This window comes from Thalassophryne amazonica, chromosome 10, assembly GCF_902500255.1.
Source record: "Thalassophryne amazonica chromosome 10, fThaAma1.1, whole genome shotgun sequence".
Classification (NCBI taxonomy): domain Eukaryota; kingdom Metazoa; phylum Chordata; class Actinopteri; order Batrachoidiformes; family Batrachoididae; genus Thalassophryne; species Thalassophryne amazonica.
In genome coordinates, this window is record NC_047112.1 from 64,329,394 (window position 1) to 64,346,319 (window position 16,926).

General features: G+C 40.9%; 1 protein-coding gene across 3 annotated transcripts in view; it reads left to right on the plus strand.

Annotated features, from left to right (window-relative positions):
* The window catches only part of gtpbp3 (GTP binding protein 3, mitochondrial), a 135,816-nt gene that overhangs the window by 32,851 nt on the left and 86,039 nt on the right, over positions 1-16,926 (plus strand). For all 3 annotated transcript variants that reach the window (XM_034180125.1, XM_034180126.1, XM_034180127.1), the window contains exon 6: positions 5,912-5,984. In XM_034180125.1, the coding sequence (XP_034036016.1) occupies positions 5,912-5,984 (73 nt within the window). The remainder of the gene's footprint in view (positions 1-5,911; positions 5,985-16,926) is intronic.

The window sequence follows — 16,926 nt, forward strand, 5'->3', positions numbered from 1 at the left end:
CATTGTTTTCTTTCTTTCTTTTTTATTCTTTATTTATGTTTTTTATTTTTTTCACAAATGTGGGATTTTTCAGTACACAAGTTTCACTAGAGTATAAATTGCAGGACCTCCCAAACTATAAAAAAAACAAAAAGCTTCTACTCCAGAAAATACAATAAATTGCAATGTATAAAGAGTTTTATTAAGATGTAATCTTGTTGCATTTTATGTAGCTGGCAACAAGTTGTCATGTTCATGCTAACTCTTGGTAGGTTTGGCTAAAATCCCCCCCCCCCCCCTTTTTTTTTTTATTCCTACCACCAAGCCAACAGGCACATGGATATGGGTAACAAAAAAGGCAATGTTATAGCATAAAACAGATTTGAAGGACTAATTGTATTCAGAAACATTATATAGCTCTAGTTAGGTCTGGGAGCATGCACTGATGTTGGCCGTTCGCCGCCTTGAGTCGTGGATGACAACTCAGGCAGTTTGGTCCATCTCCACCTCTGGGGCAACTATTTGTTGTGATTTGGCGCTATATAAAAAAATTGATTGATTGATTGATTGAAAAGTACCCTTTTTTGCTACAGCCAAGTGAAATGTGGATATTGCCTTGGGTTTTTACTGTAGCTGATGTTAATTCACAATGCAACTTATAAATTTCATCTGAGTCTCCCTAAGCAATCATTTAACACATATTCATTCTAGCGGTACCCAAGGATCCTCCGAAGAGACCTGGTACCAATGAATCCAAGTCTACACTAAGACCGGCAGCACGAGGACACTAAAAATCTGTAGTCATTCACCTGAAAAAGTATCAGTATTGCCAAACTTGTCTGTCCAGGGACCTCATGACTCCACAGGACTTCCCAAGCATCTCTTGAACTCAAAGGCTAAATACCCAGATATGTGACACTTTCAACACATAGAGCTACACTGCTTTTCAAGAGCTGCAATCACAGGATTCAGTCATAAGCTGTCAACAAAGTCTGTCAGTAAGGGCCCGGTCACATTCATGATGGCGTGAGCAGGTATCAGACCGAGCGCCAGCCTGTGATCATTTCAGCAGCGAGTCTGTGCTCTTCACAGCCACCTGCAGCTACGTTGTCTTGACAACAGTTTTGTCCTCACTCCAACAACGTGTACATGCACGTTGCAGCCATCTCTGGAGCCAGAGATGGCTGCAATGTGCGTAAATAATTAAAGTAGTTGATAAACCATTCTTGCTGCTGTTGTTTCTGTATGAAAAAGTTGGTTTTCATCCCACACATGGACGAGTCACGTTCAGCTCGTCAGATAGTGATTGATCCATTCAGATATCATCAATGTTTGTGCAAGATGTCGGACTTGGGAGGTTGGATGAAGTTGGACGACAATCAAATGGAACGCTGACTGTACAGGGACTATGCAAACGATGAGGAACCATCAAGACAGAAAGCAAAACAGAATATGGACGAATTGAGGTTGTCATCAGGATTTGTTCACATTTTTCAACAGTTTGAAAGTTCTGACGAATTAAACGACAGTTAAACGAGGTCATTTTGGCTTCTGTGTCCTTCGTTAGTGCCATGTGACCGGGACTTAAACATTTCCTTCCTCAATCATGCACCAAAGGTTCTGGGGCCTTATGTACAAAATATGTGTACGTACACACATGTTGCAGCAAGAGCCGGTTTTCCGAATGTAATCAGAGCTATTAACTGCACACATTTTGTTATAAAGGCGCCATCACATGATGAATTTGTTTCTGTGAAACACTTTCATTTCGCTTTCACACGGCGAGCCATGGGGGGCTGCTTGTGTTTAAATAGTTTATTTGTGTAATTATTCCGAGCGAATACCAGCGCGGGCACATTTGGGCATGTGCGCATTCAAATATATTATTAATTATTATTATTAATGTCCTTTTTTTATTTTTGCTTGATGGTGAGCTGCAGAGCTTATTAACAGGTTTCCTGTGTTCGGTATTTGTCATTAAACATGGGTAAATTGTTAATGTCACACTGTCAGCAGAGGCGCGTCTCACCTTTTTAACATCAGTGTGTGCGCGCTGTTCTGCGTGTCAGCCTCACACACTAGCTCTGTAGCTCCCACAAACATTTTTCCAGTTTCATGATTAATCCATTTAACAGCGTACTGAATAAACTATCCCTGCGTGTCTCCAAGTAATTTCCAGGGCAGATTTACATGAAATTGCATATTTAAATAGGGTGTGGCCAGGGAGGTGTTTGGTTCCATGCTCATTTCCACGTTCAGTGGGATGTACAAATGGAACGTATGTGAATTCATGCCTACGCACACTTTCATACATCTGAATATATTTGTGCTTATGCCAGATTCAGGGTTTTGGCGTACGCCAACTTTTAGGAGAAAGTTCACGCAAGTCTTTGTACATGAGGTCCCTGGTCTACACACTACCCAACACCCTGGAGTCAGGACACATCACTTTTATAAAGTCAGAGACTCTGCCCCCACTCTGCATCCCACTCGTAGTATCCGTGTATAAACGGGTTATTTTGTGCAGCAACTTGGCGGGGATCTTGTAAATTTTCAGTAGACCAAGCAGCTCCTCTCACACTTCCCTATCCTAGGCCAAGTCCTCCAACTCTTGCTGAAGAATCCTGAGGCATTCACAAGCCAGCTGAGAAATATAAGCCCTCAAGCGTGTCTTGGGTCCTCCCTGGGGCCTCCTTCTAGTTGGACATGCCTGGAAGACCTCACTTGGTACATGAACCACTTCAGCTGGCTCCTTTCAACATGAAGAAGCAATGGCTCGACTCTGGGTCCCTCCCGAATATTTGAGCTTCTCACCCTGTTCCGGAGTGTAAGCCAGATACCTGATAGAGGAATCTCATTTTTGCCACGTGTCTGCAACTTTGTTCTTATGGTCATTAACCAAAGTTCATAACCATATGTGAGGATAGGAGCATAAATTGACTGGTAAATCAAGAGTCTCTCCTGGCTCAGCTCTTTCTATACCATGATCATCTCGTACAGTGTCCACAAAACATCAGATGCATCCTCAATCCATCTAGCTCATGCTCCAGTGTACCCCCACTAGTGAACAAGACTCAAAGATATTTAAATTCTTCCACTTGAGGCAGTAACTCTATATTACAAACAATATATTATTTCACAAAACTTAAACAAAAGGAAAAGACATTTGTAGAATATAAATCTTACCTATTGAACAATAGGATTTGCGCATGTTCCATGTAATGAGCTCAGGAGATTTACTCAAGAGATCCTGACAATGACCACAACACTCCCTCTGGTCTTTGTTTAGAAAAACTCCTTGAATGCAAACTGTTCCATGTAATTCTGTACTATTTTGGCAGCATGACAGATTCTGTGTTCCTGAGAGACCTTGATTGGCAGCTGGTTTAGACTTTCCTGAGGAAAACCACATCTCTATTTTTGACTCTCATGAAACAAAGTAATGTTGTTAAAGTACTCTAAGAAACTTCATGAGGTTTAAGTTGCAAGTGATCTCAAACTTTCATTGAAACATTTTTGCCTTACAGCCATCCAGAAGCCAGTATTTGTTTATTACTTTGAATTTAGCATATAAAGTATTTGAAAAATATCTTATATTAGCCCTCTGAAAGTGCTGACCCATGGGCCAGATGCATCTGACAAGCCTTAAAGCCCTTTCATACTGTGCGCGTTCAGGGCGTTAAACATGTCACCAATTGCTCTAAAAACCATTATTTTCAATAAGAAGCTTTGCAGTTCCTTGCTGGGAGTGTGCAGTGCCGCTTGTTGTCGGGCCACTGTGCCAAAAGTTCAGCCTGATTCAACTTTCACCGCTGCACGCTATGACGTAGCTTAATGTAGCATGTCCAAAAGAAATGAGACATCAAGACAAAACATGGAAGAGGACAGAGTGCAGAAATGTGTCACAGAACTGCTAATTTATACAGCAGTTTTCTGAAGAAAATCTTTACATGAATACTTTTTTTACCTCAATATTTTCTGATTACTGTACATTTTGAAGTTAACAAAATGTTTCTTACATTATAAAGCTTAAGTTATATAGTTTTAAGTAAGAAAAAGATTCTTTAGAAATCTTTCTTCATCTGTTAATTAAAAACCATAACTTGCCTGTTGTAGTTGTTTCAGAGGAGATGATTTCTTGATTAACACTATAAGGAACCTCCAACATTTATTTTTAGACAAAATAGCATGAGAGGTAATGTGTACATTTTTAATTCTGGTAGATTCATTCATTCATATCTGCATTTCAACCAGGAAAAAAGACACTAAATAAATATAAATATTTATTATAAACACCAACAGGAGATGATGCAACAATGAGTGCAGTGTATTGGTTAATTAGGATTTCTCGATGTGACATAAATCTCATGATGAAACCATTTTTGATTGAGTGGGTCTGTTTCTCTCTAGGAAATCTCTTAATCACTCAGATTTGATCTAATTCAGAGAACAGAATCTGGTCAGTGGTCTTCAGCTAATTTGATATTGACAGTGCTATATTACACACAAGTGACAGGGTGCTGATTTAATCTTTCGGTTGGTCATCTATATCCTTCACTATTAAAAATGTTTATCACTGGTGTTGTGTGTGTGTGTGTGTGTGTGTGTGTGTGTGTGTGTGTGTGTGTGTGTGTGTGTGTGTGTGTGTGTGTGTGTGTGTGTGTGTGTGTGTGTGTGTGTGCGTGATTTACCAATAGCATATATTGAAATGTTGACAGTGAGAACACTAAATCACTGGAATAAAAATTCAGCATAAGAGTCACTAACAAGCCAAACACTTGTTGTATGTTATTATTGTACTGTCTGTTGTATGTCACTAGGCTGGCACCAAATATGAATAAAAATTCCATGTGTTCTCCCTTGACAATATGTTGAGCTGTTTTCCCCCCCGTACCGTTCTTGAGAAATATTCCAAGAAGTATTTCTGTAGTGCCACACACAACTTTATACACAGGTTTCTGTGAATCTGATTTATCAGCCTGAAACCATCTGTGTCATTCTCTGGGTCAAACCTCCATTTGATGCACAAACAATGCATCCTTTATTTTTTTAAGATGCATTGGCTTCCCATAATTTTAAACAGATTAAAGTATGGGGAGTTTGAGACTTCCTGTTTTTGTGCAGCTATACATATGGTGTCTTTGTTATTCATTGTCAGTCAAGATACTGATCAGTGCAGCATGTTAAATACTGAAGCTTCCTCAATCTGTATTTTACATCCCAGTTTATCTTTAAATCTCACACCTAACAAGACTTTTTAAATTTTTTAACTTTTTAAACTTTTTTTGTGGTTGGTGCTGGAAACGTCAGAGAAATATGTGGTTACAGTATGAAAAAGAAGCTTAATTGCAAATGAGAAAATTCAGTAAGGTATGTCTTCTATAATACATTCCAATTCTAAGGTATAACTCTACTAGTGTATACTAAGGTATATCTAAAAAAAACAAACAAACAAAGGAGAGTAGAATAGAAGAGTAGAATAGAGTAGAGTAGAGCCACTTAGGTGCCTGGTCTTGAGAACCAGGGATGATAGGTTGAAAAGCTTTTTTATCCCATGGGAACTCTCCCGACCCACCCAAGCAGCTCAAGAAAATGGATGTCATGTATATAAGTGATATTTACACAATAAGGGTAATAACATATACAAGAAATATAGTTACTACATAATATTATAGGAGTAGGCTTCTAAAACCTAAATATTAATACAGAAGAAGATTGTAGTATACGTATTCCTAATCTGTACACTAGTAGTAAAATTAAATTATAGCTAGTAGGCTAAGATATAAATATGGTTATTTTATTATAGAAACAGAAGCTATGATGTAATACATTTTAGGTATATATCTAAAGTTCACCCTGCTAGCTTACTATAGGAAGATAAAATACATAATCTATATGCTATCTAATGGAATGACTTTCTTCCTTTTCACAGTGTCTGGCGCACATTGAGGCTTTCATCGACTTCAGTGAAGATGAGCTAATTGAGGATGGGATCTTAAACCAAGGTGTGTAAGTACTCCGTATTCTCTGCTGGAGAAAAATAATGCAACAGTCGTCTCTGGGGCTTTAAAAGGTGCACAGGCTCTGTTTCTCTTAAGCAAGAGAAGTGTCCGGCTGACTTTCCTGTTTGGTTCTTCAGCTGGCCGTTGTGCATGTTTGCAGCACTTTCGGGACAGATGATAGACAACAAACTGCCCAAAATACTCTTTCCTTTAGGAAATGTGACGCAAGTGCCATGGGACATTCGTCTGGCTTCAAAGCCACCCTAACGTGCCGCTCACATGCATAGCGGTATCAGCACCACCGTCTTCTAGTCCAACTGTTCTCCTTGTGGCTGGATTTCCCATGCTCACAGTGTGTACATGTTTGATGAATGTCCCCCTGAGTCTATTGCTTGCTGTCTGACACTGGCAGAGCTCTTCAGATGCCTCAGATGTTGTAAGGTTTTGACACGATAATGCCTGAGAACTGTTTGTTTCAGTGGCACGAAATGTTGAAGGTGAGAGGCAAGTAGTAATAGAGTGGCTTCTAAAAATACATCATCCTAGCACAAATACACTGCACTGCAAATATTCAGCTGGTAACACAGATTTTATTTTGGTAGGTTCTATCCCAGGACAGATATTTATAATTAAATAAAAAATAAGAGTACACAACACCGCACAATCCCTGAAATCATTTCACCCCTTTTGATCAAATGAGGAATGAGATGATTACATGATTCGTCTGTCATTAAGACTTGAATCAGGTCAAGTTTGGAAGCATGCACTGGCACAGAGTGTCGCCACACCATGGAACATCCGACTAACGGCGCATTAATAATAGTAATTATATGTTCTTCTCTGATACGCTGTTGAAGTTTAAGGCCCTGTCACACCATGACGATTTAGCCAGCGTATGCCAACCATATTAAAAAACTTTGGCATAAGTCCAGTAAGTTGAGGGTACGTTTTTTGTTTATATATATATATATATATATATATATATACGAGGTCTCTTAGATAATAAACCGACCCTTTTATTTTTTTTTTTAACTATATGGATTTGAATGACATGCGATTACACCAATCATGCTTGAACCCTCGTGCGCATGCGTGAGTTTTTTCACGCGTCGGTGACGTCATTTCCCTGTGGGCAGGCCTTGAGTGAGATGTGGTCCCGCCCTCTCGGCTGAATTCCTTTGTTTCACACGCTGCTCGAGACGGCGTGCGTTGCTTTATCAAAAATTTTTCTGGACCTGTGAGGAATATCCGAGTGGACACTATTCGAGAAATTAAGCTGGTTTTCTGTGAAAAGTTTAACGGCTGATGAGAGATTATGGGGTGTTTCTGTCGGTGTAAGGACTTCCCACGGAGCGGGACGTCCTGCAGCGCTTCCAGGCGCTGTCGTCGGCCTGTTTCGAGCTGAAAACATCCTAATTTAAGGCTTAATTCACCCAGGACATCGTGAGAGAACAGAGAAGATTCAGAAGAGGCCGGCATGAGGAATTTATGCGGACATTCCACTGTTTAAGGACATTTTTTTAATGAAAGACGTACGCGCAAATTCGCCGAGTCGTTTCCGTGACGACTCGGCAAATCTGTGTGCGCCGCGACAGGAAAAACACCTCCGTGTTGAAAACCATTTGTAGAATTCAGGCGGCTTTTAATGGCTTTCAACAAGTGAGTAACTGAGAAATTGTTTAACAGCTTGGGCATGTTCCAACTTGCCGTTAAGATTTCCAACGGAGGTGTTTTTCCTGCCGCGACCCCCCGCGGTCGGGTCCAGCCCGACATGCGACTCTGCCCGCACGTTCTTTCATTACAAAATGACCGTTAACAATGGAATGTCCGAATAAACTCCTCATGCCGACTTCTTCTGAAAGTTCTCTGTTCTCTGACGACTTACTGCGTCAACAGAGCCTGAAATGTGGAAGTTTTCAACTTGAAACGGCGAGACGCTGCCGCCTCGAAGCGCAGATCGCCGTCAGGCGCCGTGGACCGTCCTTAAAGCGACACTACCAGACCAAAATCTCTCATCAGCCGTTAAAATTTTTACCGAAAACCAGCTGAATTTATTGAATGGTGTCCACTCAGTTGTGCCTTACAGTTTTGAAAAAAAATTTATCAAACAAAGCAGCAGTCTCTGAGCCATTCCTAAACAATGAAAAAAATCGACGAGCGGGTGGGCCACTCCTCACTCAAAGACTGCCCACAGGAGAATGACGTAACTGACAGGCGTGAAAAAACTCTCGCATGCCCACGAGGGTTCAAGCATGTCTGATGTAATCACACGTGATTCAAATCCATATGGTTTTTGAAAAAAATAATAAGGTTGGATACTTTTCTAATAGACCTCGTATATATATATATATATATATATATATATATATATATATATATATATATATATATATATATATATATATATAAACGCTAAGAGCAAGTTGACGCACATTGAAACTCATTGAAACACACTGAAGCTCGCTGATGTACATCCTAATAAGCTGAGCTCCTCAAAAAATTTTGGGCATGCTGAAAATTTTCAATGAGTATCAGTGTGTGACTCACACATCCCGCACATGCTACACATAAGTTGTAGGTAAGGTATGTGATTGTTGGCAGACGTTTCTTGTAATTTACTTATCCATCCATTAATGCTGTCCACTGATTGGCTGAAAGCTGCGGTCCGTATGCAGGATGACGGTTTCATTAGTATATATAAAAGTAAATGTACCTAAGATGGCGCAAGCAGTGCGCATGGCGAACCGTCTCTCTGCCCTGTTTGGATTATTCTTTGTTGTTTTATTATATATTTGGTTCCAGAATGCTACAGCTGTAATTGTATATGATCGCCAATCACTTCTAAATATTTGAGCATCATACGAGGCACTTTTGAATCACAGCTTGAACCAGCATGACTGCACAAACTTTCCTTCTCCTCCCCTCGCATCTATTCTGGCGTATCTGCACAGGCTTTCCTGGGTTTATCCCTGAAAAAGGCACTCTAGGAGAAGGGGAAAGAGAGGCAGCGTCCTTGTTCATGTAAGAGCCTACCTGAAATCTACCAGCATCTATGGCTGATGCTGAGATCCTGATTCATGTGTTGGTCTCTTCTAGATTGGACTACTGCAATATTCTATTTTCTGGTTTACCGCAGTCCAGCATTAGGGGTCTCCAGTTGGTTCAAAATGCTACTGCGAGTTTTGACACGAAGCAGAAAGTTTGACCACATTACACCCATTTTGACGTCTCTTCACTGGCTTCCTGTCCCAGTGAGATCAGTTTTTAAGGTTCTGCTACTATGTAGCCTGTAAAATTGTTCACGGACTGACACCTCCCAACCTAGCTGACCTAATTAAACCCTACGTACCGGCCTAGACTTTGTGTTCTCAAGGTGCAGGACTACTTAGTGTCCCTAGGGTGAAAAAGAAGTCTGCAGGTCACAGAGCTTTCTCTTATCATGCCCCTGTTCTGTAGAATGATCTCCCTGCATCAATAAAACAGTCAGATTCTGTGGAGACTTTCAAGTCCAGACTTAAGATGCACTTATTTTCCCTTTCGGATGTTTAGCATACTGGCATAGTATGTTTCTATGCTTTTTACTCTTTAAATTCATTTCATTAGTAAATGGAGCAGGCCGCAGCCTCAACTTTACTTAAATTCTGGGTCTTTTACTGAAGCTTAGGGCTAGTGGCCGGCGATCACATTAGTATTTCTTCTGTTTTGCTTGTTGCTTAATGCTGACAAATGACACTGTATTTGTCTTTCTAATGCTTGATTCTGCTTTTTTCTTTTCTCTCTGTTTGAGGTGCAGCTCCATCCAGAGATGGGTGTGGTATCTGTTCAAGAAACTGTCCTTTGCACCGGCAACATTTCCTGTATGTTCGTTTTGTGATCTATTTTGTAATTGGTGTCGATAGCATGGCCCAAGCAGAGGGTCACCCCTTTGAGTCTGGTCTGCTTGACGTTTCTTCTTCAGAGGGAGTTTTTCCTGACCACTGTTGCTCTGGGGGTTGGTAAGGTTAGACCTTACTTGTGTGAAACGCCTTGAGGCAACCTTGTGGTTTGGCACTATATAAATGAAATAAATTGAAATTGAATTGAATTGAAATCTTGTGGAAATGGCCATCTGGTTACTTTTTCCTCGTTGCTAAGTCAGCGAGCAACTGAGGCCCGAATGCAGTGGATTACTCCATTGGTCCCGGATGGATGCTGCACCGCGGATCACCTGTATCCGCCTGTGCGTTGATACATCCCCCGGCAACCAAGAGCAGGCAAGCGTGGTGTGGACTGGGGAAACATCCGCATGGTAGCCCATGCTCAAACTCCTCACACCGGGCACACTTCACTCCGTTTGGTGCTGCTAAACTCCCGTTCGGTTTCCAACAAGACCTTCCTGCTTAACGACTTCTTTGTCTGGAAAAAACTGGATTTTATGTTCCTGACATAGACATGTCTTCAAGTGGGTGAGTGCTTAGCCTTTTCCAAACTATTTCCGCCGGGCTGCACATATTTTAGTATGCCTCGTAACTCTAGGAAAGGTGGAGGGTTTGCAATAGTTTTTAAAACTAACTTCTTCTGCTGTCAGTCTCATTGTGATGTATTCTCGAGTTTTAAACTGCAACTCTTAAAACTCCAGATGAACCCACTTGTTGTTTGCACACTCATCTATCACCCCCTTAAATTCAATAAACATTTTATTCAGGAGTTTTCAGATTTCCTGCCAGAAATTGCAACTACCACGGACTGTTTGCTGATTGTGGGCAATTTTAATATTCACATTTGCTGTGAGAATAAGCCTCTGGTCAAGGACTTTCTCAGTGTGATTGATTCTTTTAATCTCACGCAGTGGGTCAGCGGTCCCACTCATGAAAAGGGGCACACACTGGATCTTATTCTTTCTTTTGGCCTAAATGTACATGTTGAGGAGATCTGTTACTCTCTAATCTCGGACCATTTGCCTGTTTTTTTCAGCCTAGCCCTTCCAGGGTCACTGGAAAGACGCGACCTTTCTGTGCACACAAAGTGTGCATTTATCTCACAGTCTGCGGAGCATTTTACCAATCCATTTCTGGCTCCTGTGCTTTCCTCACTTTGTGACCCGAGTGCTTTAAACTGTGAGGAGCTTTTAATGTTATTTGACTCTGTCTGCACAGATGCACTAGACTCTATTGCTCCACTTGTGACCAAGCGCTCCAAGTCTGCGTCCAAGTCTTGGCACAATGAGACCACTCGTGCACACACATGTGAATGCAGGCGCGCGCAGCGTAAATGGAAGGACAATTTGCATGTTTCTCTGGGAATATTTTGAGACTGCCTTACTAATTATCAGGAAGCTGTTAAGTCAGCAAAAGCCCAGTTTATGTCTAACTTTGTTGCAAATAACTGCCACAGACTGCAGATTCTTTTTAATGTATTATATTGAATCGACTGGTTAACCCAGAGTCTTCGTATCTGGATCACTGTGCAACGATTTTTTTGTCATTTTTTGTTGAAAAAGTGTCATACATTAGGGCTCCAATTTCAGTGTCTCACTTAACTGGTTCTAATTTAAACCCAGAGTGTACTGTGACATTTGCTGAGTTTCATCCTCTCCCCTTAACTGAATTGCATAAAGTTGTTCAGCAATTAAGACCTTTTATTGTCCTTTGGATGCTGTTCCTGCACAATTTTTAAAAAGTGTTATATCTGTCCTTGGGCCGTACATTCTAAATGGTCTGAATGTTTCCCATTCATTTGGCTGTGTTCCAGGAATTTTAAAGCATGCTGTAGTTCAGCCACTCCTCAAAAAGCCAACCTTGATCCCAATATTCTTGCCAATTATCACCCCATTTCAAAGTTGCCATTGTTGCCTAAAATCCTTGAGAAAATTGTTTATGATCAATTGCAGTCTCATTTGGACTCTAATGGCATTTTTAAAAAATTTCAGTCTGGCTTCAGATCTCTTCATAGTACTGAAAGCACTCCGAAAAGTTTGAAATGATCTCTTAATTGTTGACTCTGGTTGCTCTGTGATTTTAGTTTTGTTAGATCTGACAGCAGCGTTTGACACAGTTGATCACTGTATCTTACTGTCTAGTCTGCTGTCGTCAGCTCCTTTAAAATGGACAAGCAAATTAATTCTGTGGTGAAGGCCAGTTTCTACCAACTCAGAAGCTTAAGTAAAGACGTACCTTCCAGCTTGTCTTTTTGCGCAAGTTATTTATTTGTTCATTATATCTTGTTTAGATTATTGTAACTCACGCTACTGTGGGCTGGACCAGTCCTCTCTAAAGCGTCTGCAGCAAGTCCAGAATGCTGCTGCTCGACTGCTCACAGCAGGGGTGGGCAACCTGTTCCAGAAAGAGCCACTGATTAATCAGTGAAATCACCTGGTGGAGTCAGTGGCTGCAAAGAAAACCTGCACCCTCATGGCTCTTTCTGGAACAGGTTGCCCACCCCTGGCTCACAGGGATGAGGAAGCGGGACCATATTACCTCTGTGCTTGCCTCGCTCCATTGGCTCCCGGTCGCATTGAGGATTGATTTCAAGATTCTGTTGTTTGTGTTTAAAAGGGTTGGCTCCTGAATACCTCTTTGGGCTTTTGACTTCATATGTACCAGTCACATCAGTGAGGTCTGAAAACCAGCTTTTATTAAATGTGCCCAGATCTTGATAAAAGACTCGAGGTGATTGATTTTTCGGTGGCTGCACCCAAACATTGGAACAGTTTGCCTTTACACATCAGAGCTGCTCCAACTCTAGAGACTTTTAAATCAATCTGCTCTTAAGACTTACCTCTTTGCTTTGGCTTTTAATGCAATATAAGTTGTATGTCTCTTTTTTTGTTATTTTTTTGTTTGTTTTTTTAACTTGTCTTTTGTTTATTTGGATTTTAATTGCCCTATTTTTTTGTAATGTTTATGATATTGTTTTTAACATGTGAAGCACTTTGGGCAGCTAGTGTTGTTGAAAATGTGCTGTACAAATAAAATTGACCTTGACATTCACACATGGAAAAAATCTAAAGTCTGACCTGTTCATTTCAGTCCAATTCACCATCACAGATGCAATCCACATAAAGCTTGTGATTTTTTTTAAAATGTCCTTGGAAAATCCTTTAATTCGTAGCTGGAAATGTAGCGTTTTAAAGCCAGCTCCTCTGTGGTTTTTCTGCAGCAGGTGCGTTTCTCATGCTGGTGTCGCGCTCTGAACACACAGAAGCACTGGGATGATTTAAACTTTTAAACCACCGTCGCTGTGATGTGATCATCAGATGACATGATCGGCACTTTAAACATTTAAAGTGCCGTGCTTGTCGGTGATCACCATGCTGTTGGTGATCACCACGCTGACAGATCACACCGACAGATCACACAGCATGTCATTCTGATCACACCTCGCGGTCAACTGCCGCTTTAAAAGTTTCAATCATCCCAGTGTTTCATTATTCATGTCTGCGATGACCTGATGAGCGGATGATCAGGTCTGATCAGCGGAGCTGAAAGCACCTGGCGCTTTAAAAGTTAAGAGTCACAGCACTCCATTCATTCACGGCAGCGTTTCCCACAGCCAGTCCACTCTGTACACAATGAAAATGGTCCACCAAGATAAAAATGAAAAAGTTTCATTACTCTGTTTCTGACCGGCACCACACAATGTAGTACCGAACATAACCACTGGGTTGAAACTGGGCTGTCAGCAGACACTGGATGATAGTCAAGGTGTGACAGCTGCTTTAATTTATTAGACGTACGACAGCGTGCCCCAGAGTTTTTAATACGGCCGGCATACACAAGCTAAATCGTCAAGGTGTGACAGGGCCTTTACACAGAGACACCCATCTGCAAGCTGTTCCAATGTATCAACAGATGCATTTACCAGTTCCTATGATAATAAAATAGAAGGCAGGACAAATAAAACATCCTAGTGTTCTCTATCCATATCTGGAAGTCTTTTATCAAATATACTCTGGCTCAAATCGATTTCTGTCTGAATTTATATCGCTACAGAATTTGACTAAGATTGTAATGGGTGCTAAAACTGTTACTTGTTGTTTTGATCTGTTGCCAGCTTGGCTTTTTATTAAAAGATTTGCAGTCAACATTTGGACCCTCTGCTGAATGTTTTTAACCTCTCTGTTGTCACTGGATTTGTGCCTTCTCGCTTTGAACCTGCTGTGATAGCATCCCTTCTTAAGAAACCCCATTTGACTCAGAGGTTGCTGGCAAACGATACATGTTTCTTTAAACCCTAGTCTGTTGGAATTCATTTTATGTGTGTGTGTGTGGGGGGGGGGAGTAATACAGTATTACCACAGAATGTCTGTACTGTTTAGGACTGATTCGTACAGGATAAGTTCGGTATAAATGACAGAGATGGGAGGGGCTGCTCATTAACAGCCTGACATACTAATGTCACGCACTCCCAAAAAAGGGAAGCGAATTACTCCTTCTATTCGATAGAATATATGTTTCTGCATTTGGTTTCCTGTCGTCTTGCTTTTGTGTAATTGATCAGCTTCATGGTTTTTGTTTGTGTTTTATTTGTTTATTTATTTTTTAGCTGTTTGAGCTATACGCTCCGTGGAATGGCACGTGCTCCATGTTCAAAAGCAGAGCAGGTGGTCAGAACATCGCTCATACAAGCACAAAACAAATGTGTCCCTTCACACAAACTTTGTTGCTTTCATTTTTAGTCTGCATGCAGAGGTGTACAGCCTGTTCACAATACACTCTGCCTGTGTGCCATAAGCACAGCAGGTGTTCCAGTGATGCACAGTGAGGGGACACACAGATGCGAGGCGCCGAAATGAACGTGATCACATGATTTTGAAGCAATGATATGTTAACAAATTGATCTAGAAATTTTGCATAAATGTCTTTCTTGCTGTTGCAGTAATCATCTACAAAATGCATCTTGAAGTGCTTCTGTACTTGAGATAAACAGCAAGAAAACATTTCCAGAGAATATTGCAGATGCATATATTTGCACAGTGTTGTGGAATTTCTGTGATGATGTTCAAGTTAAAAAAAAAAAAAAAACTTTAATATCCCCATGGGGAAATTTTTGTGCAGCCAGCAGTGAAACAGTCACTGCCACAGTCATACAGATAGCAACAACTGTAATAATAAATACAGAGAAAAGACATGACAGATCACTTATTTAACAGGGAAATGGCAGCAGGGACAAAAGAAAACTTATATCTGTTAGTGCTGCATTTTGGCAGGACATACCTGTGACCCAGTGGAAGTAACTGGAACCAGCGAGCCAAAGGGTGGCTCTGGTCCTTGATGATTAAACAGGCGTTAGTTAACAATCTGGTTTGGTGTAGGGCCACCAAGTTATTCAGGTTACACAGTCTAACAATGCCTTGTAGTCCTCATTTTTAAGGGAGCCGAACCAGCAAATAAAGAAAAGGTTAAAAAAAAGACTCGATAAAACAAGAATAAAACATTCGCATAAAAGACCTAACATTAAAACTCTGCAGCTTCCTAAAAAAATATATACGTTGGTGAGCCTTCTTGCACACAGCATCTACATGAAAAGCAAAGGATAGTTTGTCATCAAGGTGAATACCAAGGTATTTGTAACCGTTGGCCTGCTCCAGCACAAAATGAGACCAACAGTGATGGAGCAATCAGGAGTTGGACATATTGATTTATTTCTGGTTGAAGCAGAGACAGATGCATCTGGAGAAGACGCAGAAAAGACACTGCAAGCAGTGTATCGACAGACCATACTGTCTTTCCATTCTCAGAGACCCATTTTAAGGACCTCCACCATAACAAAAAGGAAATCATAATACAAACGTGGCCTTTAGCTAATCAGGACCATCATTAGATGCTTAGTCGTAAAATTGGAGAAACACAACCTATTATATCAACAAGGATGGGGATGACCCTGGGCTGGTACGTCCTGCCTCACAGACATGAGGAAAACATACATTTTTCCTCTACAGATCCCCCGTCTTTTTTTGTTGTTGTTGTTGTTGTTGTTTTTTTGACACCAACACTACCACTACCATATATCAAATGTAACAATAATCAATTAACAAACGCCAAATACGTAAGTAGTTGAAGTAATCAAACCCAAGTTAATAATCCAGCATAAGTAATTACCTGGCATGTAGTCCATAAAACAAAAACATCAAAATCAGTCAAAGTGATGTAAGAAAACATAAGTCATACAAAGGTATAGAAAAATTAAGGGCGGTTATTCTGCATCGTTTTATAAATGCCACACACACACTTTCCCTTGCCTCGCAGCTCCTCCAAGGTACATAAACACCTATTCCAAACTGACACTTAATAATAATAATAATACATCACATCTTACCAATACCACTAGTTGTGAGTATGTACCCCAAAGACACTGAGCCAGAAGGTACAGAGCAACACCTCCACTGCCTTGCAGCCAATCCAGCAATGGAGCAAAAGAACTCTACCTTCTTACCCTCATGTGACAATAAAAGTAAACAATGACAGTGAAATGACAAGCAAGTGATCAAACAATCTTCCATCATGCAAGATTCCACCACCTTAGTACCCTCGTTACACTAGACCATGGCTGAGACCAAATGCCATACGATTGAGGATTCCAAAGACAGTCATGCAAATTTGATCTGCACTCTAACACCTCGTACAAGATTCGGGACATTTGTGCATCCAGAGCACATGCACTCTACATTCATGTTGCGCTCGTGTTGCAAAAGGTTCGAAGGGCAGGCGAGTTGCAGTTGTACCGCATTCTGACTACTGTATGAATACAGTATGACATTCGTATAGCAATTCATACGTAATTCAAACCATTCAAACTGCGTTCGAGGGGCTGTACGAATTGGTCGAGCACGGCAAATCCTGGCTGAATGTCTCGACTGTTTTCCCCATCACACTAGAGCACGAATGAGCATGAATGCCGTACGAATGGACGTTCGAAGAACATTCATGCAATTCGAGCTGCGTTTGAATTCCTCATACAGCATTTG